This window comes from Limtongia smithiae (assembly GCF_038497785.1).
Source record: "Limtongia smithiae strain NRRL Y-17922 unplaced genomic scaffold V1518scaffold_2, whole genome shotgun sequence".
NCBI classification, from domain to species: domain Eukaryota; kingdom Fungi; phylum Ascomycota; class Lipomycetes; order Lipomycetales; family Lipomycetaceae; genus Limtongia; species Limtongia smithiae.
In genome coordinates this window covers 195,159-212,191 of record NW_027117623.1, presented here as the reverse complement: position 1 = coordinate 212,191, position 17,033 = coordinate 195,159, and the positions used below count along the sequence as shown (strand labels likewise).

General features: G+C 46.3%; 6 protein-coding genes across 6 annotated transcripts; 3 read left to right on the top strand and 3 right to left on the bottom strand.

Annotated features, from left to right (window-relative positions):
- The first annotated feature begins 511 nt into the window (after nucleotides 1-511).
- Nucleotides 512-3,424, top strand: V1518DRAFT_411454 (trafficking protein Mon1-domain-containing protein). The gene is made up of 2 exons (XM_066902851.1): nucleotides 512-2,666; nucleotides 3,004-3,424. Exons 1-2 carry the CDS (start codon nucleotides 777-779, stop codon nucleotides 3,010-3,012), a joined length of 1,899 nt encoding a protein of 632 aa, XP_066761086.1. The 5' UTR covers nucleotides 512-776; the 3' UTR covers nucleotides 3,013-3,424.
- Nucleotides 3,425-4,028: 604 nt separating this feature from the next.
- V1518DRAFT_150055 (uncharacterized protein) lies at nucleotides 4,029-5,455 on the bottom strand. Its single transcript, XM_066900777.1, has one exon. The coding sequence runs from the start codon at nucleotides 5,172-5,174 to the stop codon at nucleotides 4,356-4,358; it is 819 nt and encodes a 272-aa protein (XP_066761085.1). The 5' UTR covers nucleotides 5,175-5,455; the 3' UTR covers nucleotides 4,029-4,355.
- Nucleotides 5,456-5,578: 123 nt separating this feature from the next.
- Nucleotides 5,579-11,059, bottom strand: V1518DRAFT_447605 (uncharacterized protein; the record flags this gene model as incomplete). Its single annotated transcript, XM_066906483.1, has 7 exons — nucleotides 5,579-5,802; nucleotides 5,861-6,622; nucleotides 6,686-9,885; nucleotides 9,936-10,052; nucleotides 10,106-10,652; nucleotides 10,703-10,925; nucleotides 10,992-11,059. The coding sequence occupies 7 exons, from the start codon at nucleotides 11,057-11,059 to the stop codon at nucleotides 5,737-5,739; spliced, it is 4,983 nt and encodes a 1,660-aa protein (XP_066761084.1). The 3' UTR covers nucleotides 5,579-5,736.
- Nucleotides 10,979-14,281, top strand: V1518DRAFT_411444 (uncharacterized protein). The gene is made up of 9 exons (XM_066902850.1): nucleotides 10,979-11,236; nucleotides 11,293-11,345; nucleotides 11,399-11,523; nucleotides 11,580-11,870; nucleotides 11,923-12,163; nucleotides 12,218-12,314; nucleotides 12,377-12,584; nucleotides 12,633-12,727; nucleotides 12,777-14,281. The coding sequence occupies exons 1-9, from the start codon at nucleotides 11,232-11,234 to the stop codon at nucleotides 14,065-14,067; spliced, it is 2,406 nt and encodes an 801-aa protein (XP_066761083.1). The 5' UTR covers nucleotides 10,979-11,231; the 3' UTR covers nucleotides 14,068-14,281.
- Nucleotides 14,282-14,380: 99 nt separating this feature from the next.
- V1518DRAFT_411441 (kinase-like domain-containing protein) lies at nucleotides 14,381-15,564 on the top strand. Its single transcript, XM_066902849.1, has one exon. It carries the CDS (start codon nucleotides 14,536-14,538, stop codon nucleotides 15,508-15,510), a length of 975 nt encoding a protein of 324 aa, XP_066761082.1. The 5' UTR covers nucleotides 14,381-14,535; the 3' UTR covers nucleotides 15,511-15,564.
- V1518DRAFT_411440 (uncharacterized protein) lies at nucleotides 15,325-16,664 on the bottom strand. The gene has a single exon (XM_066902848.1). It carries the CDS (start codon nucleotides 16,576-16,578, stop codon nucleotides 15,586-15,588), a length of 993 nt encoding a protein of 330 aa, XP_066761081.1. The 5' UTR covers nucleotides 16,579-16,664; the 3' UTR covers nucleotides 15,325-15,585.
- Nucleotides 16,665-17,033: the final 369 nt, after the last annotated feature.

Here is a 17,033-nt window from a genome sequence, read left to right as displayed (position 1 = left end):
AGCGCCCGACGCACGACCGTGCACTAGCGCGAGCGCTGTGCAACCCTTTCTGCTTCGTCCCAATCGTTCCCACTCCGAGCGACGCTGCCAGCGGCCGCCCTTATCGCCCGGTCTGGCGCTCCCCGCTTCCTGACCGTACGTCTCGCGATCTGTGCAGGTCTTATTGGCAGCGGCTGTTATGGAGACCCTGTCGTGCTTCTACCTCAGAACTGTCACTCAGCTGCGAATTGTAATGGTACGGCAAGTAGGCCGGAGCTTACCCGGACCAATGCCAGCTATCAGATTAGACGGACACGCGACCTCGTGCCTGACCCTGCACCTGCAGTCGTCTTGCCCCCGCAAGGTCCCCCCATAGATCACAGGCAGAGCAGTTGTCGTGATGCCCATCTACGGAAGTGAAGCAGGATCAGGTCGATCGATCTATAAATTAACCCCCGTGATTCGGAAGACTGTGGATGAGGAGTTGAGCTCGGTTCACTCGGGTTCGGATCAGTCTCAGGTTAAGGGATTTAATGATAAAAACTACGTGCACGGCGCGCGGATCTAGGACCGGCGGCGGTCTCGTTGACCTGGAGCGCCGTTTTCTCGCAGTCGCCGTCGTGCACGGCAGGCAGGGACAACTTCAAGGCTTGCGCCTCTTATCCACGAAGTCGTGATCATATTGCGCCAGTTTCTCAACCGCTTCTATTATTCGCCGCCATCACCGTCGTGCTCACCATTCTGCATCGTTCAACGACCTTGGCTTGAGTTGGAATGCTCGCCGACGACCGACACCTATGGCTGCCGAACCGCCTCCGTCGGTCACCATGCCTCCATCCTCGGTAGATGACCAGCGACAGCTTGCTATAACCGGTGCCACCGATCCTCCGGTTACAGTAGGTCCCTCCTCCCTCTCTCTTATGGAGGATTATATCCTTTCGCCAGAGACAATTGAAGAATCTCAAAGCTCGATGGCAGACACAGAGTCGTCGCTGCAACATGCGCAACTATCTCCCGACTTGGTCGACCTCACCAAGCTATTTCCAATTCGGCTGCAATCGAAGGCCACGACTGCATTGTCATCATATTCAGCCCTACCAAGTGTATCTGGTGTGTCCTCAGTCTCCACTTCGATCAGTTCCACTAGTACTGGAGCTCCAGCAACTTCATCTACCCTTGCGTCGTCGCCTGCGTCGTCTGTATCTTCAGCGGTTGCAAGCCCCGGTGCAGATTCACAGCAACCACAGCTGGGGAAGAAGAATGCGGCACCAGATGTCAAAATCATACTTGGAAAGATTTTGCATGACCATGATCCGTTTGGCCGGCCGTACACTCCCACCTTCAGCAATGCATTTATCGAAACTGATGTTGACGATGACTCAATAACGGTATTCGATGATTACAATATTGGAGATGAAAACACAAATCGAGACGTGGATGAAGTGGATGTCTTTCTGTCTCAGAGAAAGCAGTATTTTGTTCTTTCATATGCCGGAAAGCCAATTTTTTCATTACATGGTTCGGATAACTTGATATCTGCTCATATGGGTATCATCCAAGCTCTCGTTGCTGGCTTTGAGCAGTCAGGGGAGGATTTCGCTACTGATACAACTTCGGATCAGTTGAAGTTTTTTACAGCTGGTACGACTTCGTTTGCTGTCACCGTGGAAGATCCGTTGATTCTTGTTGCTGTGAGCAAGCTTGGAGAGACCGAGGGCCAATTAAGAAATCAGCTCGACGCTTTGCATACCCAGATTCTTTCGGCACTTACAAAGGCGCAGATTCTAAAGGTCTTCAAGGGACGAACAAACTTTGACTTAAGAAATCTTCTGGACGGCGCGGAGACCTTTCTTCGTGCTCTTGCCAAAGAGATGGCTTTTGGGTCTCCGTCGATTCTACTTGCTTCTATCGAATGTCTTCGGCTACGAAATAGCGTTCGCGATCGCATCAACGTGTCGCTTCTAAAAGCTCGGACACCGTCCTTGCTGTACGGCCTAATTCTCGCCGATGGCCGTCTAGTTAGCGTCGTTCGGCCCAAGCGGCACAGTTTACATCCTGCAGATCTTCAGGTTCTGTTTTCTATGCTTTTCCATAACGGCACTTTTAACGATGGACGAGAACACTGGATTCCTATATGCTTACCAAAATTCAACAATCGAGGTTTCCTGCATGCATATATTGTTTTCTTCCGACCAAAGGTTGCACTTGTTCTCATAAGTGCCAACAGGGACTCCTTCTACGAGCTGCGGAAAGCAAAGGAAGATATTTTGGAGAATCTTACCGACGACAATTGCATGCTTCCTATTGACACAGCGGTCAAGTTGGGACGGTATAGGACACCTGACATTGGCGCTCCCGCTATTCAACATTTCTTGTACAAATCTCGGTCCAGCGTGCAGTTTACCATGCCGAACTTCGAACCGCACTTTCCGGATCGCGCGTCGCAGCATGAACTTATGTGTCTTTACCGCCGATTGCATGCTGCTATACACACGAAGCATACGCATCTGAAAGTTTTGTACGTGAGCCGCGGAAGTACCATTGCTCTTGCCTGGGCGACGCATTCCTTCGAGGTATATTGTGTGGCCAGTGCTCAGACGTCGAAGACCATTCTAGCACAAGGAATGGACACAATCATTGCTTGGGTCAAGCGCGAAGAGAGCCGTTTATTCATTTCTAATGGTGCTGTAAGTGGCCTTTCCTTTTCATCGAAAGATCTCTTCTCCTTGTCCTCTCTGGCCATATACGCATGAATTCCCGCTGTATCTGTATTTTCTCGTACTCTTGAATGCGTCTTTAGATTTGGAGTTTATCGGTTGTCGTTTTTCGGTTCATCGAAATTGCCAGATTACGACTGTATATTATATCATTCTACGGTTAATTGGACGAAACAAAATGGGATTTGGGTTTGCGTTTTCTTCTATTTTACTCATTCATTGTATGCGGTGTTTGCTGAAGAGTCGCGCATGTGGCTTGGAGATACAAATTGTGGAACATAGGCTAATTAATCAATGCATCATTCAGGTATTTTGATCGCCCGCGACTCCGATATGCTAGAGTGATACTTCCACTATGGCCAACGCGGAATTTTATCGACTCTTTTGGCGATCTAGCACTTACCGCTCGATATGTGTGAAGATTGTGTATGACTTCCTGGTTGTATGATAGTTGGCTGTGAGTTTTAGATTTGGTCTATGTCAGGATTTCTCTTTTGTTTGGGTACCTTGTCATTTGTTTATTTTCTATTGTACATAGTTGACGATAAATTTTTTCGGTCATCTGCATTGGTTATTTCGTAGGACATAGGACTGAGGGCGCGGAATGACAGGTTTCTTGGTTGTATTAGCTATTAAATTACTAGACAGTATCTAAATGTCAAGTGCTGTGTATGAGATAATGGACCTAGTTGCAAGGACTGCTTATGGCGTTGCTTGTTTCATTTGAATCTCCTTCTATGACACATCCCCAGCATGGAATGCACACATTTGCGATGTTATTGCTTAAAGTCGCAATAGCAATTGAAGACTTTAGAGGTTGGGAGCAAGTCTTGGGGCAATTAAAACTTAGCCCAGCTCGCCGCAAAGCTATATACATAGGCGTCCCATTACCTACCGACCTGCCAGCAGAGAGAAACGGCTGAGCTTTGTGTCTACATAGAGGCCAGAATGGCGAACAACAAACGGTCACTTCCGAGGCACTTTTCCCGTCCTCAACAACCACCATTCGCACGGGTCGCACCTTCCGTACGTTCTACACCTCAGGACCCTCTCACGTCACGTAAGACTGGGGACACTCGGACACTTGGGTATGCGATAAGACGGTAACAAATATCCAGTAACTGGGAATCTAATTGCATATGCAACACTAGAATACGGCTAATTTTGATGTCAATTCCACTACTTGCGGTGTCCAGTGTGCTGCTATACAAGCGATGTAAGATCACACTTTACACCTATGAAGTCATAGGCTAACGTCTGTTTTAACTAGTGGTCCTCGGAGAAGAGCAAAAGCAACAAATTGGATTTCTAACCGATGATGGCATTCCTGTTAAATTCAGTGATCTCGAAGAGGCTGAAAAGCGGAAGCCATAGTATTCTACAATCCTTCTCACATTCTGTAAATATGCAACGCATACAGGCGTAATAATCTGGTTATGGTTTTAGTATTATTGTGTCACTACGTGCAATTTTTAGTATATATCTTTTTAATTAAATATTTATTATTTGAACTCCAAAAATGTGTCCCAAAAAGCGAAAGATCCAACACCAAAGCAGCTCCCACGCACATCTCCACTCTTCTCTCCAATGATTATCATAACAGAAATGAAGTATGAACAAAACAGCTCCGACCGAGAAGACCAAACCCATCATAAATGGTTAGTCGTAAAACACAAGCGTTCGGATTTCAATGCTCTCTCTTGGCAGAGCATTAGACGGCGAAGTCGGATCTTCAAAAGCCGTGTGCGGGGTGCGCTTCGCGACACCGTTAAGCGAGTCGTAGCACTTAATGAAAACCTCCTCATCCGTGTTCATGCCACTGAGATAGTAGTAGTGTTGACCTGGGTTGAATTTCACAGATCCCGTGGCACCGGTGCGGTCTTTGTATCGATGCTCAACTGAAATCATATCCGACTCCTCCATGTCACTTGCGTCACCGAACGCGAGAGGGAACTCCTGCACGGGGCCGGTAAGCGGCTTCCAGTAGTTAATAATCTGAAAACGCTTCTTAATCAAGACGTCGGCCTCTGCAGGGCAGTGCAAGTACACACGCTCCTCAGCGGACTTCGGCGTCTGGTCAACGTGCACGAACATAACCGGGTTCCTGTACCCCTCCTTTGTGCGAATAGTATGATCGAAAATGATCACCTTTGAGGCGCCGGTCTTCTCCTTGACGGCCTCAATAACGCCAGGATAGTATTCAGCCTTGATAGCCTCGTCGTTAGACCAGTCATTGAAAGCATGATAACGCTTCTCGAACTCAAATCCGTTCTTGTCCAGCGAGAACTCGTCCTCCCGACCACGCGCGTCCTCAATTGAGACCTTGCGGACGTCCATGGTGTAATTGCGCAGAGGCGTGCCTTCTGGAACATCGTAGACGATGTTGTACGGCACCGAGCCATCCTCCGGCGCCTCATAGAAGTTCAGGAACGCCTCTAGTGCCGAGGGCTTGGTGGTTGTTTCGGTAATGGTAGCCATCTCGAACGGATAACACGCAAGTAGAACCAATAACGTCTGGAGACGCAATGTCGGACTGGCCGATTGTGGTACAGCTGCGTATTATATCAATTCGTCGAAGCGTTGCGAGTCGGAGTTGACCAAAGGATGGCGTGTTTCCGATTACCAATCCGTGCGGCGGACCTCGAACAAACTCCCACAATAGTAATATATGTTTGCCGAAGGTTGAGTCGAAAGTGTGTTCATCCAAAAAAGCTGTATGACGTGATGATAGGTAAACAGATTTAGTTTTTTTATCGTCGAATCTCGAGAAGGCTTATTTATGCGGCGGCCTGCAAAACTATAGGACCCTGACGCGTGGCGAAGAGATATATTAGTAAGAGTGACGACCTTACTAATGATCCGAGTGTTTCGTGCAGCACGTCATTTGCCTCTGAACTATGACGTCGTAACTATCGGCACGAGGTTTCTGATAACTACTTTTAATTATGCTATTGTAACTTAGTGCCAGTGGGCATAGGATTCTTAGACTCATAATAATATTATGGAGCTTATCATGACATGCTAAGATAGCCGTCTCAAACTACCTGCTATACGAGAAAGGTTGCCTGCATAAAGGACATGTGCTCGAATTCGCGCTTTGAAACCACTAGAATATGAAAGTCGTTAGCAGTCTGATACGTTAAACAAGCCTATGTAAAACTAACCTTGAATAAACATCCTGCATGGAACTTATTCTTGCACGTTTGACATTTTTTGTTAGGGAGCGATCTGTCCTGATGAAGAATCGAGTAGCAAATCGCGCACTCTGTAACTCCTTCAAAATGCAAGTTCACGTTACGTTGGAACAGTGTCAGAGCATCGATAATATTTCCGTTCTTCGAACTGATGACATGTTGCGATGCTAACAGCCAGGCGCGCCACTGCTTCTCCCTAACCCCAACACGTTTGACGCCATCGACCTGCACGTCATGCAGCGGAAAGTTATGTGGAAGTCGCACAATCATCTCCATAGTTTCTTCATCGATAGTATACGCCGCGGTAACTTGGTGCGTGGCCCGCAAGACCTTCACTCGCATATGCTCATCATCTGCAAATGTGTCCGAATCCGCCAGCCGTTGCTGCACCGACTGTAGCTCCGCATCTATAAGAACTGGAGAGAGGAACTTTTGGGTAAAATTCTCCACAGTAAGATTCAAATGACGATTGCGAATTTGCGACCACCATCTGCGAACAATAGCTGGGACATTGCGCAAACACTGATACAACAAATGCGCTGCAATGTACCGCAGCTCGACGAGCGGGACATCGAACATCGTGTCGACATCAAACGTAGAAAAGTCAAACTTCGAGATGTCTACTGACTTTCCAGAGGCTAGAGAGAGAACAATTGATATGAGATTCAATAACGTATCAGTATAGGCACCATCCTCAAGACTTTCGATATACTTCAACTTGAGCGCAAATGGCTTGAACAAGTTAGTCGACAATTAATAAACAGTCAAAGTACCTTTTTTCAAAACGACACTTACCGCGTTTTCGAAGTAAGTAAAAATTAATTTCCACGAGTACAGATATGCTCTCATTGGTGTACTTATGCCGGCAAAATAAAGGTCATCAATATCGTTGTCTTCCTCGAGTTCGCTTGGTGCGGACACAACCAATGATAATAATTCTCCCGGCAATTCAATATTGAGTACTCCGTGAGTATCCAGCGCGGCTTCGACAGCTAATGACTCTTGATTGAGAGGAATCAGTTTGCAGTCAATTTTAAGAATTGTCTTCTGCAGTGGCTCCGATCCTGTTGAAATAATCGATAAAATTTCAATAGGATCTGTAAACTTGTCAAGTGGAACTTCCAGAAGGTGCCGAGACAGAGCTGTATCACAGAGTAAGCCGGAATGTGAGCGGTGCGGCAAATTGGAAGACTCAAGGAGAATATGAATCAACAGGTCCGAACTTTCAGATTCTTCCATTAACGCATCTGCGACATCTTCGTTGACATATTGATAACTCTTAAACAACGCAAAGAGCTTATAAGTATAATACAGCATCGGTAAGACTGCGCTATTCTCCATGTCCTCGGACGCTAGAGTTAAATTTGCCAATATAACATTTAAAGTCTGATTCCAATGTTCACCGTATAAATCTTTGACAACTGGCAAGATCGCTAACAATAGTTTAGTGGCTTCAGAGCGAAATGCGAAGTCAATTGCTCGATATTTGATTAGAACGTCGAGCAAATGCTTCAATAGTAAAATTGCTCTTTGTCGTGGAAACGGTATACTAGTGGGATCCTCGAGGCCGTGCACCAAGCCGTTGAGAATGATGATTTTGCTCGTGCCCTGGGAAGTCATAGTCGTAGCTTTGAGACCCAATAAATCGCTTGCCAGCTCATTTCTAAGTCGCTCTGTCGAAGTCATAACACCGCTATACTTTGACAGTCCGACAAGGATAGCAGTAACTGAAAGATTGTCCTTGCATCTTCTAAGCTTGTGCTTTTCAAAGAAACGATCGCCTGCCTTGGCATCAAACGCGGGGTCCTCTGCTAGGTAAGATATCAAAATCTCCAACACTCTGGCCGAGTAAAATCCTCTCGTGTTGCTCTCTCTCGTCTGTGTTGCAATCAGCCGAACAAAATCAGCCATGAATATCGCGTCCGGACTGATCCCATCCATAGATTGTTCAGGCACTTCCGGATTGAATGTATCCGCGCCAAGCAGTTCAAGAGTGAAAGAGACGCCGCACCTTGCTTCCAATAGTTGATTCGCCATCTCGGTGATTGCTAATAAATCGTCCGCACCATTCCCATTTTCGCCTTCGTCAGACATAAACAGTGGTCTTAACTGACGATCGCCCTGTGCATTGATGTAATCCTTAGCGAGTTCAGAAACTTGTTGCAACATCAAGAAAATTTCCAGCTGATCTGAGCGAGAGAGAAACGGCATTAAGTGTACTTTCGCGAGCACTCCAAGGGTATATGAAGCCATTCTAAAAAGTCGCATGGCTGCATTTTCAGCGTTGGACTTCACATCATCCTCATCACCACTCTCTCCGTCATTGGATTTCATCTTGATAAAGTACATTGCGCCTCCGATGTTATTGCTTAGCGTTAGATATTGTTGTACCGGGTGCGCAAACATCGTAGTGATTGCTGAAGCCCACATTGGCCTGGTGAATAACAATTGTGGCGCGATGACCTTGCAAACATCTCCAATTGCATTCTCCCATAGACCAACACTTCGATCAATTAAAGATTCCCGACTGACTTCTGGATTGCTCTCAATATCACGAAGCAGTGCACCAATAAGAGAGTCAAAGAGAGAGTTTCCTGATCCTGAGGCCGATTGCTGTATATTCAACTGACTCTCGAGCTTCTGTCGAATAGCCTTTGCTGACCCGCTGGTATCGTCAGATGTGCCTGCAAGCTGCCATATACGAGACACCAATTGATTTCCTTCATTAGTCTTGATAAAAGCAGCAACAACCGACAAGTTTCGCCTCGAAAAAAGGACAAGGTTCTTCAGGAAAATGGCTTCACTGGTGGAATCTTCCATAGATGCAGAGAAGAGCGATTTCAAAATAGCGAGACAAACAGACATAGAAATAGTAACATCCGCACCAACTAAGCATTCCAAGATAAGCTGCCAATCGCGTTCTCTCTCATTATTACTTGTGTCGAAGAGTCTGTCCGCCTTATGTGAGGCATACTGTTCCAGACGTTCATTAGGAGAGATACCATTCTTAACCTTTACGGATGCTTGCAACAGATTAATTAAATTGAGATCTTTCTCTGCCGATGTTGACTCCAAAATGTTCTTCACGAGCAAATTCCATTGCTTGTTAGCATGAGCAGGATCGCCTGTCCGGATCTCATATGCAGCCCAAATATTGATTAATTGCGAAGATGATGTACTCAAAATAAGAGTTGGAATTGTGCTGGTCACAAAGGTATCAAGCATATCTAAATTATTGTTGTCCGGCTTAATTGATGCAAATAGTTCGCTGATAATGCTCTCCAGTCCATAGGCCGGGACTACTTCAGCTCCTGCCTGACTTTCAATAATCGTTACAGCAGCTTGGATGATCTCATGCAATGTATCCGAAAACTGGATGGAAGCAATAAACTCGTCCGATAGTGAACCAATTCGCCTAGATAATGAAATCCAACGAGAAACTGCCTTTGGAGAATCTTCGGAATACGGCACTAACTCGTCACCGCTTTCGCTAATAACCGCCAACAAGGTAGACACAGCCTTGTTCCAAAAATTTTGTGCAATATCCTCGTTTTCGGGAATTATGTTCCGCAAATACGACGTCAGTATTCGAGCGACTGTCTCTGTACAAATTTTTTTGCCCAACTCGCCATCTCCAAGGATGAAGGTTTCCAAAACATCTTCGGCCTTCTTCGCGGCTGCAAATTGGACCTCCAAGACTTCAGAACCAGTAGCGAAGTAAGTCAACACTGACAAATAAGCTTCGACAGCGGAATCAATATTTAGTCGGCCTTCGGAAAGAATTCCCGAAATGAAGGCGTCAGAAACTTCGTTCAGAGTTGCAGGCGAACAGTTGTCGATATCCAAAACCGATCTCGGCAGAGACTTAATAAGAAATTCAATGGCGTGCCAGTATTTGGGTCCAGAAAGTCGGCTGCCCTCAGCTGCGAACGAAAGCAACAGATGCAAGGACGGTTCGCCAGAATTTGCCTCCGCATTCCACGAAGATGGGTACACTGTATTCTGTTAGCAAAACTTCCAAACTATGACGCAGCTGGCGACTTACGTCGTGTAACGGACACAACACAATCGAGAAATTCAACCAAATTCCCAACTGGAGGACTATAAAGACCGTTTGCTATCAAATAGCGTCCCAAGAATGGAACAAGAAGTTGCACCCATGCTGTCATAGGTTAGTGTATGCTTCAGGAAGTATAGATTGAATGCTATACATACCGCTGTAATTATACGAAAGCTGCTTGACCAATGCGAGACAAGCTCGACTTAAAAACGCATCGCTACTTGTTAGAGACCTCCATAAAACATTTGAAACTATAATCGCAGCGTATTCATATTGAAGCTCGTGTATTGACTCTGGGGAGACGTTGTCGAGAAGATAGGAAAACAACAACACTCCCCTTGCAATTTCGCGAGAGATTTTCAACTCAATATCTGTCTCACTAAAATATTTCTCATCTGACCCAGAGTACTCGTGTTTAGTCGACAGTGCTGCCTTTACGTAATCGAGTAGCTGCGAGTGAAACGTGTTGAAGACTTGCTTTTGTTTCTCCGGTGCTGTAAATACGCTTTCGAACGACATGACCGCAGTACGAGAAACGACTTTATCATTGTCATAAATTCCGCCAATCCAAGTGCCTATGACATCTTTAAGATATCTGGCAGACTGTCGCTGGAATCTGCTAAATAGTTGGCCCTGTATTTTGTGCGCTAGCATTCGCTGTCGCCGAGACACGTCTGAAGCAACAATGGAGTAAAATTGCGTCTATAATCAGTTAGCCGTTGACTACAGATACCTTCATTATATGAGCTTACCCAAATCACCAAAACTTCTTCGTCAGTGTCCGAGTCGGGATCATCCAAAAATGTTATGAGGCTTTCTAGAGCCTTTTCCTTCGTCGTCGGATCTCGCTTCTGCAAACCTTTAAATATGACTAGAAGCTGTGGTTCCGTGATAATGGAGAGGTCTATAATAGTTGCAGACGCGTATTCGTTCTGTTGGTGCAAGCTATGTTGCTTCGCCGATTTCTTGTTCCCTCTGTCGCATTGGGTTAGCCTGTCAAATTGCGTGCTCTCTGTTGACAGAGCTGATGTGGCTTCATACCCATTGAAAGACGCTGGATCGCCCTTCCCCGTCTGATTCTTCACTTTCAGTTTTTCTCGTTTGCTCATATCGTAGACGGTCGCTCTGCGCGCAGTTGGTGTCGGCTGAACGTGATCGAAATATGAAATTCATCATTTGCGATGACTTTGACGACTCCCAACGCGTTATTATTTACCCCGCGGATCTCAGCAAATAGAAACAAGTCATTGGCCGAGAACGATATAGTATACCACGAATACAATGAGGTGAGCATCCTCGTATGACGCTTATACTTTGAAATGTGTAATATTCATGGACATAGATTTTTCATAGATGATCTACCGGTATTGTTTCCGTATCCGCGAATCTATCCAGGTCAGCGAAATGCGCTCTGCATTTCTTCTAGTATAGTTTTCTAATGATCTCAGAGCAATATGCGTATATGTGCGACTTGAAACGATCGTTAGATGCAGGTGGTAACTGCATTCTGGAGATGCCGTCAGGTACAGGGAAAACCGTATCGCTGCTGTCTCTTACAATTGCATATCAAATGGTAACCAGCTAGATCACCTTACCGACTCGACGAGATCAACAGCTAAACTTCAGCAGTTTTACCCTGAACATCGTAAAATTGTCTACTGCTCGCGAACAATGTCGGAGATTGAAAAGGCTTTGACCGAGCTTAAGAATTTAATGGCATATCGTGAGAAGGAATTGGGAGTCAAGGAGCCATTTCGCGGTCTCGGACTTACGAGTCGTAAGAATTTGTGCTTACATCCCACAGTGAAGCGAGAGAAAAAAGGAAGTGTGGTCGATGAAAGATGCCGGAGTTTAACTTCCTCGTTTGTCATGGAGAGGAAAAGGGCAGGAGAGGATGTGCCAGTGTGCGAGTACCACGACGTATGTTTTGCATCTACATTCCGGGAACAATGGCTAACAGATTTCCATGAAGAATCTATACGAACTAGAGCCGCACAATTTGATCCCCGAAGGTGTATGGACGTTTGACTCGTTATTGCAGCATTGCGAGCAGAATAGGCAGTGCCCATATTTTACAGTTCGACGAATGATGGCGTTCTGCAATATCATCATTTATTCGTTCCATTATCTTCTTGATCCGAAAATTGCAGAACGAGTGTCTAAAGAACTATCAAAGGATAGCATCATTATATTTGACGAGGCTCATAACATCGGTATGCATCATTGCTGGCGAGAAGTATGCACAGCATTGTCTAATCTATGTCTAGACAACGTATGCATCGAATCTCTGAGTATAGATTTGACGGATGGATCGTTACAAAGAGCAAGTCGTGGAGTGAACAACTTAGCGAAGCAAATAGACGAGTACGCCTGTCTCCTGGTGCTATTTTGAGACATGTGTAATTCAGCTTACATATATTCTTTAGAATGAAAGAGTCCGACTCGGAAAAACTTCAACAAGAATATCAGAAATTAGTGGAGGGTTTACGCGATGCTGACCAAGCACGGGAGGAAGATGTATTCATGTCAAATCCAGTGCTTCCGGATGATTTGCTCAAGGAAGCTGTTCCTGGAAATATACGACGTGCTGAACATTTCGTTGCATTTTTGAAGCGATTTGTGGAGTACTTGAAGGTGAGATTGCATGCGCTTGTACAAAGCTCTCTATACTAACCACGACAGACCCGCATGCAAGTTCGGCACGTCATATCCGAAACACCAACTTCATTTTTGCAGCATTTGAAAGAGCTTACTTTCATCGAAAGAAAGCCTTTGAGGTAAAACATTAATACTACAACAGAGTCAAGAAAATTACTGATTTCATAGATTCTGCTCGGAAAGACTCACCTCGTTAGTCAGGACTTTGGAATTAACACAGGTCGATGATTTTTTGGCTTTAAAGGAAATCGCGATGTTTGCCACTCTTGTATCAACATACGAGCAGGGATTCAGACTGATCCTAGAGCCATTTGAGTCCGATACCGCCACGGTACCGAATCCTATATTACACTTCACATGCCTTGATGCGTCCATAGCTATCAAACCTGTGTTTGATAGATTCAGTTCAGTCATTATCACAAGCGGAACAATTTCTCCATTGGATATGTACCCGAAAATGTTGAACTTTGAAACAGTTTTGCAAGAGTCTTATGCCATGACACTGACGCGACGATCGTTCTTACCGTTGATTGTGACGCGCGGGTCGGATCAAGTTGCTATAAGCTCCCGTTTTGAGATTCGCAATGATCCAAGTGTTGTCCGGAACTACGGTAATCTCTTTATTGAGTTTTCGAGGTTGACGCCAGATGGACTGGTGGTATTCTTTCCCAGTTATCTCTATATGGAAAGCATCATCAGCATGTGGCAGACAATGGGTATTTTGGACGAAGTTTGGAAATACAAATTGATCCTCGTGGAGACCCCTGATAGTCAGGAAACAAGTCTAGCTCTCGAAGCTTTCCGTACAGCATGTGGCAATGGACGTGGTGCCGCACTACTCTGTGTGGCTCGAGGAAAAGTATCGGAAGGTATTGATTTTGACCACCAGTACGGGCGCACTGTGCTTATGATTGGCGTTCCTTTCCAATACACCGAATCCAGAATTTTGAAAGCACGACTAGAATTTTTGCGGGAAAACTATCATATCCGCGAAAACGATTTTCTGTCTTTCGACGCCATGCGGCACGGCGCACAATGCCTAGGTCGCGTTTTACGAGGCAAAGATGACTACGGCATTATGGTACTTGCGGACAAGCGGTTTTCGAAGAAGCGAAATCAGCTACCGAAGTGGATCAACCAAGCACTTATGGACTCTGACATTAACCTGTCAACCGATATGGCCATCGCAGCAGCTAAGAAGTTCTTGCGGACAATGGCGCAGCCAACAAATCCAAAGGATCAAGAGGGAATCAGCGTGTGGAGTATGGGCGATTTGCTCAAGATTCAGGAGCAACAGCGAGCCGAGGCTCTGATCGCGGATGAGAAGACTCGCATTTCGGAAGTGGGCGTTTCGCGAGGCGGAGAAATCAGGGACGGCAGTGATATTGAATTCAGCGAGGAGTCCGATTACGGCATGGATGAATTGGATGATGAGCTTCTCATGGATTTGGATATTTAAAGATTTACGGATATTGACTGACTGCGGTTTTGGATTACGCTCTATGTTGAGATGACTGTTTATTGCAGACGGATGAAGTGCAGTCAGACAACTAAATCTGATGACTCGTTGCGTTACATTGCCGCATTACACCGTTCTGTAATTATTAGTTACTTTTTAAGAAGCTAATAGCCATGACTGACTATTAGCAAATAAATTGTAGAGTTTTACTTTATTCGATTGACAGGAGGCGAGAATTATTGGGATCGAGACTAAAAATCAACACGCTAGGTTTGTTCGTACCGGTTAGGGGCGCACTTCTCCCAACGGTCATCCAAGAACCTCACCACATGCACTTGCGCATCACACGAAGTCTCAAGATAACGACGGCATTCCCAACTTGACACAACAGCCGAAATCCCCGGCTGCTTATACACAATGGACCACAGCGCCGTGCCTGCTGTCTGAAATATCTGTTGTATCGCAATTATGACGGACTCGATCCACAATTATTACGACATCAAATTCCATGCTTCAGGGGCCTTTTCAAATGTCTACCGATGCCACGCACGATCGAACTCGCCGGCGGTAAAGGCTATGGTTGCAGGATCAGAGGTTGCGCTTAAGATCTCAACGCCTGCGACGCAGCGTGCACCGCATTCACCTAGCCGCGAACGGAGACTTCTGGAGATACTTAGGCACGACAACGTTGTGCACCTTTTGTCATCTTTCGAAGACGAGGCAGATCTGGTACTCGTCCTACCATTTTTGCCGTTGCAGCTACGCGCATTAAATGTCACCGAGGATGGGCTGAAGTGGAGTGTGGCTAGAGAGATCACTTCTGCCATTGCGTTTCTGCATCAGCAATGCATCATACATCGTGACATCAAGCCGTCGAATATACTTCTCGCATCTCCGCGGGGTCCAGCATATTTGACCGACTTTGGTACAGCATGGGTACCATCGTCATTTTTACCTCCAGAGGCTGGAAGTGTTACACCTGAGGACGAAATTTTCGAGCCAGCCGGTGCGAAAGTGACGGAAGTTGGCACGAGTGTGTATCGCGCGCCGGAACTTTTATTTGGATATAAATGCTATGACTCGTCGATAGATCTATGGAGCTGGGGATGTGTGCTTGCAGAGTTATGGCACGGGACACCAATTTTTCAAGACGGATATGATGCAGATTTTTCAGCGGGAGATATGCTACTTGCAAACGCTATCTTTCGAGTGCTTGGGACACCAGACGTTGCGTCATGGCCACAGGCGATGAAGTTTCCGTCATTTGCGTCAATCAAGTTTATACAATACCCACCTGTACCGCTGAGTGAGATACTCCTAGAGGTTCCGCCTGAGGTAATCCAAATTACGGAGAACCTGTTGCGGTATGAGAGCGAACAGCGCCTTGCTGCAGATAAGCTACTCAGTATGCCGGGTCTTGCGTATATTCCTAGTACTTCTTGATTGGAACTCCTTCCAATGTATCATACAGAACAATAAAATTTTGTATGATCTTAACTAGTGACTTGAACCGAGTAGTTACTCTCGTCCACCATTTCTTCCTCCTGCGCCTCTCCAAAACGATGACGACATCTCACCAGCGCGTTTACCAATATAGCCGGCAGCATTCATAAGCTGGCTATCCGCTGACAGAGCTATTTTATAGGCCGTGTCCTTCGCGTGATTAATATAATCCTGCGCATTGCCCGTCTCAAAGGTGGACGGTTCCGGCGGCGTACGCCCGAAGTAATCATCCGATGAGATGCCGGTCGCATTATCGAAATCGTGCAATCGTTTTATTTCCTGTCGCTCCTCGTCTGCGGTGGGTACATTGCGACCAAAGTACGAGTCAGAGGATATGGAGGTGACGGTCTCTGACCGAGATGGTGATTCGCTTCGCATCGAGCCTGGCGATTCAGCGCGCGATGCCTGTCCGATTTGTCCAAAGCGAAGCTGCGGTGCCGCAGGCTTCGCCACTGACTCTGGAGATCTTGATCCCAATGTCATGGTATAGTGATCATCATATCCCTCATCCCATACTGCGCTGCTGTTCACTTCCTCCGCGACCGACGACCACATCGAAGTTCTGCCACGCCAATCCTTGTCCAATGATGCCGATTTCACACTGCGCAGCGCCGCCGCTGCTTCTTGTCGTTGCCGCCTAACTTGATCCTCCTCTACGGCCATCCGCTCTATCTCCTCGAACGATGCCGCCCCGTTCCCTCCAACTGCTCCGACCTTCGTCGCTCCGCCCACACGCCCAAGTTGGTTTCCGCGGTGTCTCGCAGTCACACCGCGCAAGATCCTGCTAGCCTCTGGGCTCGTTGGTCCACTGGAACTTTGATGTCGCACGTGAGGACTCAGAATATTTGAACGCGCCGCGCTGCCGCTGCTTGTAGATCGCCGGATCACGGTAGATCGCGCGCCGTCCTCATTCAGTACGGCTTCCCCAGATTTGACGGTATTCGTGCTCTGTAGGCCGTTGGAGAACTCGCCAGCCATGACCGCAGTTTGATCTTCGGAAATAGGCATCTGCAGATCAAAATAACGAAGGTAGAAGCAAATCGAACGTTATTCCTACAATATGCGGGGGTGAGGAAGGGAGACTGACGTTCGCGAGCATCACGTGTGGGGTTTGGGAGTTTAAATCAATTTCAGATCGGTGGCGCTCGCTTCGACGCACGTTGCTGTCATGACCTCAGCGCCAGAGCCGCACGCTCCCGAATCATTCCGCTCCGTTTCTCAAACTGGTCGACGACGGTCATGGTCCCACAGCAATAGTATTTCTATAAAGTACAATGTAAATGGAAAAGGCGAAAATCATGCTGGAAAGAGTGAGAAGAATCAGAAATTTAGTTTTACTGAAACGAGAGCCAAACAGGAAATAAGTTACACAGTTAAGACAAAAGTAAACTAGAAAGAACAATTTATCGGCTACCAGCTCACTCAGACTTCCACAAACGATGCTATTAATTTTTCTTCTAAAA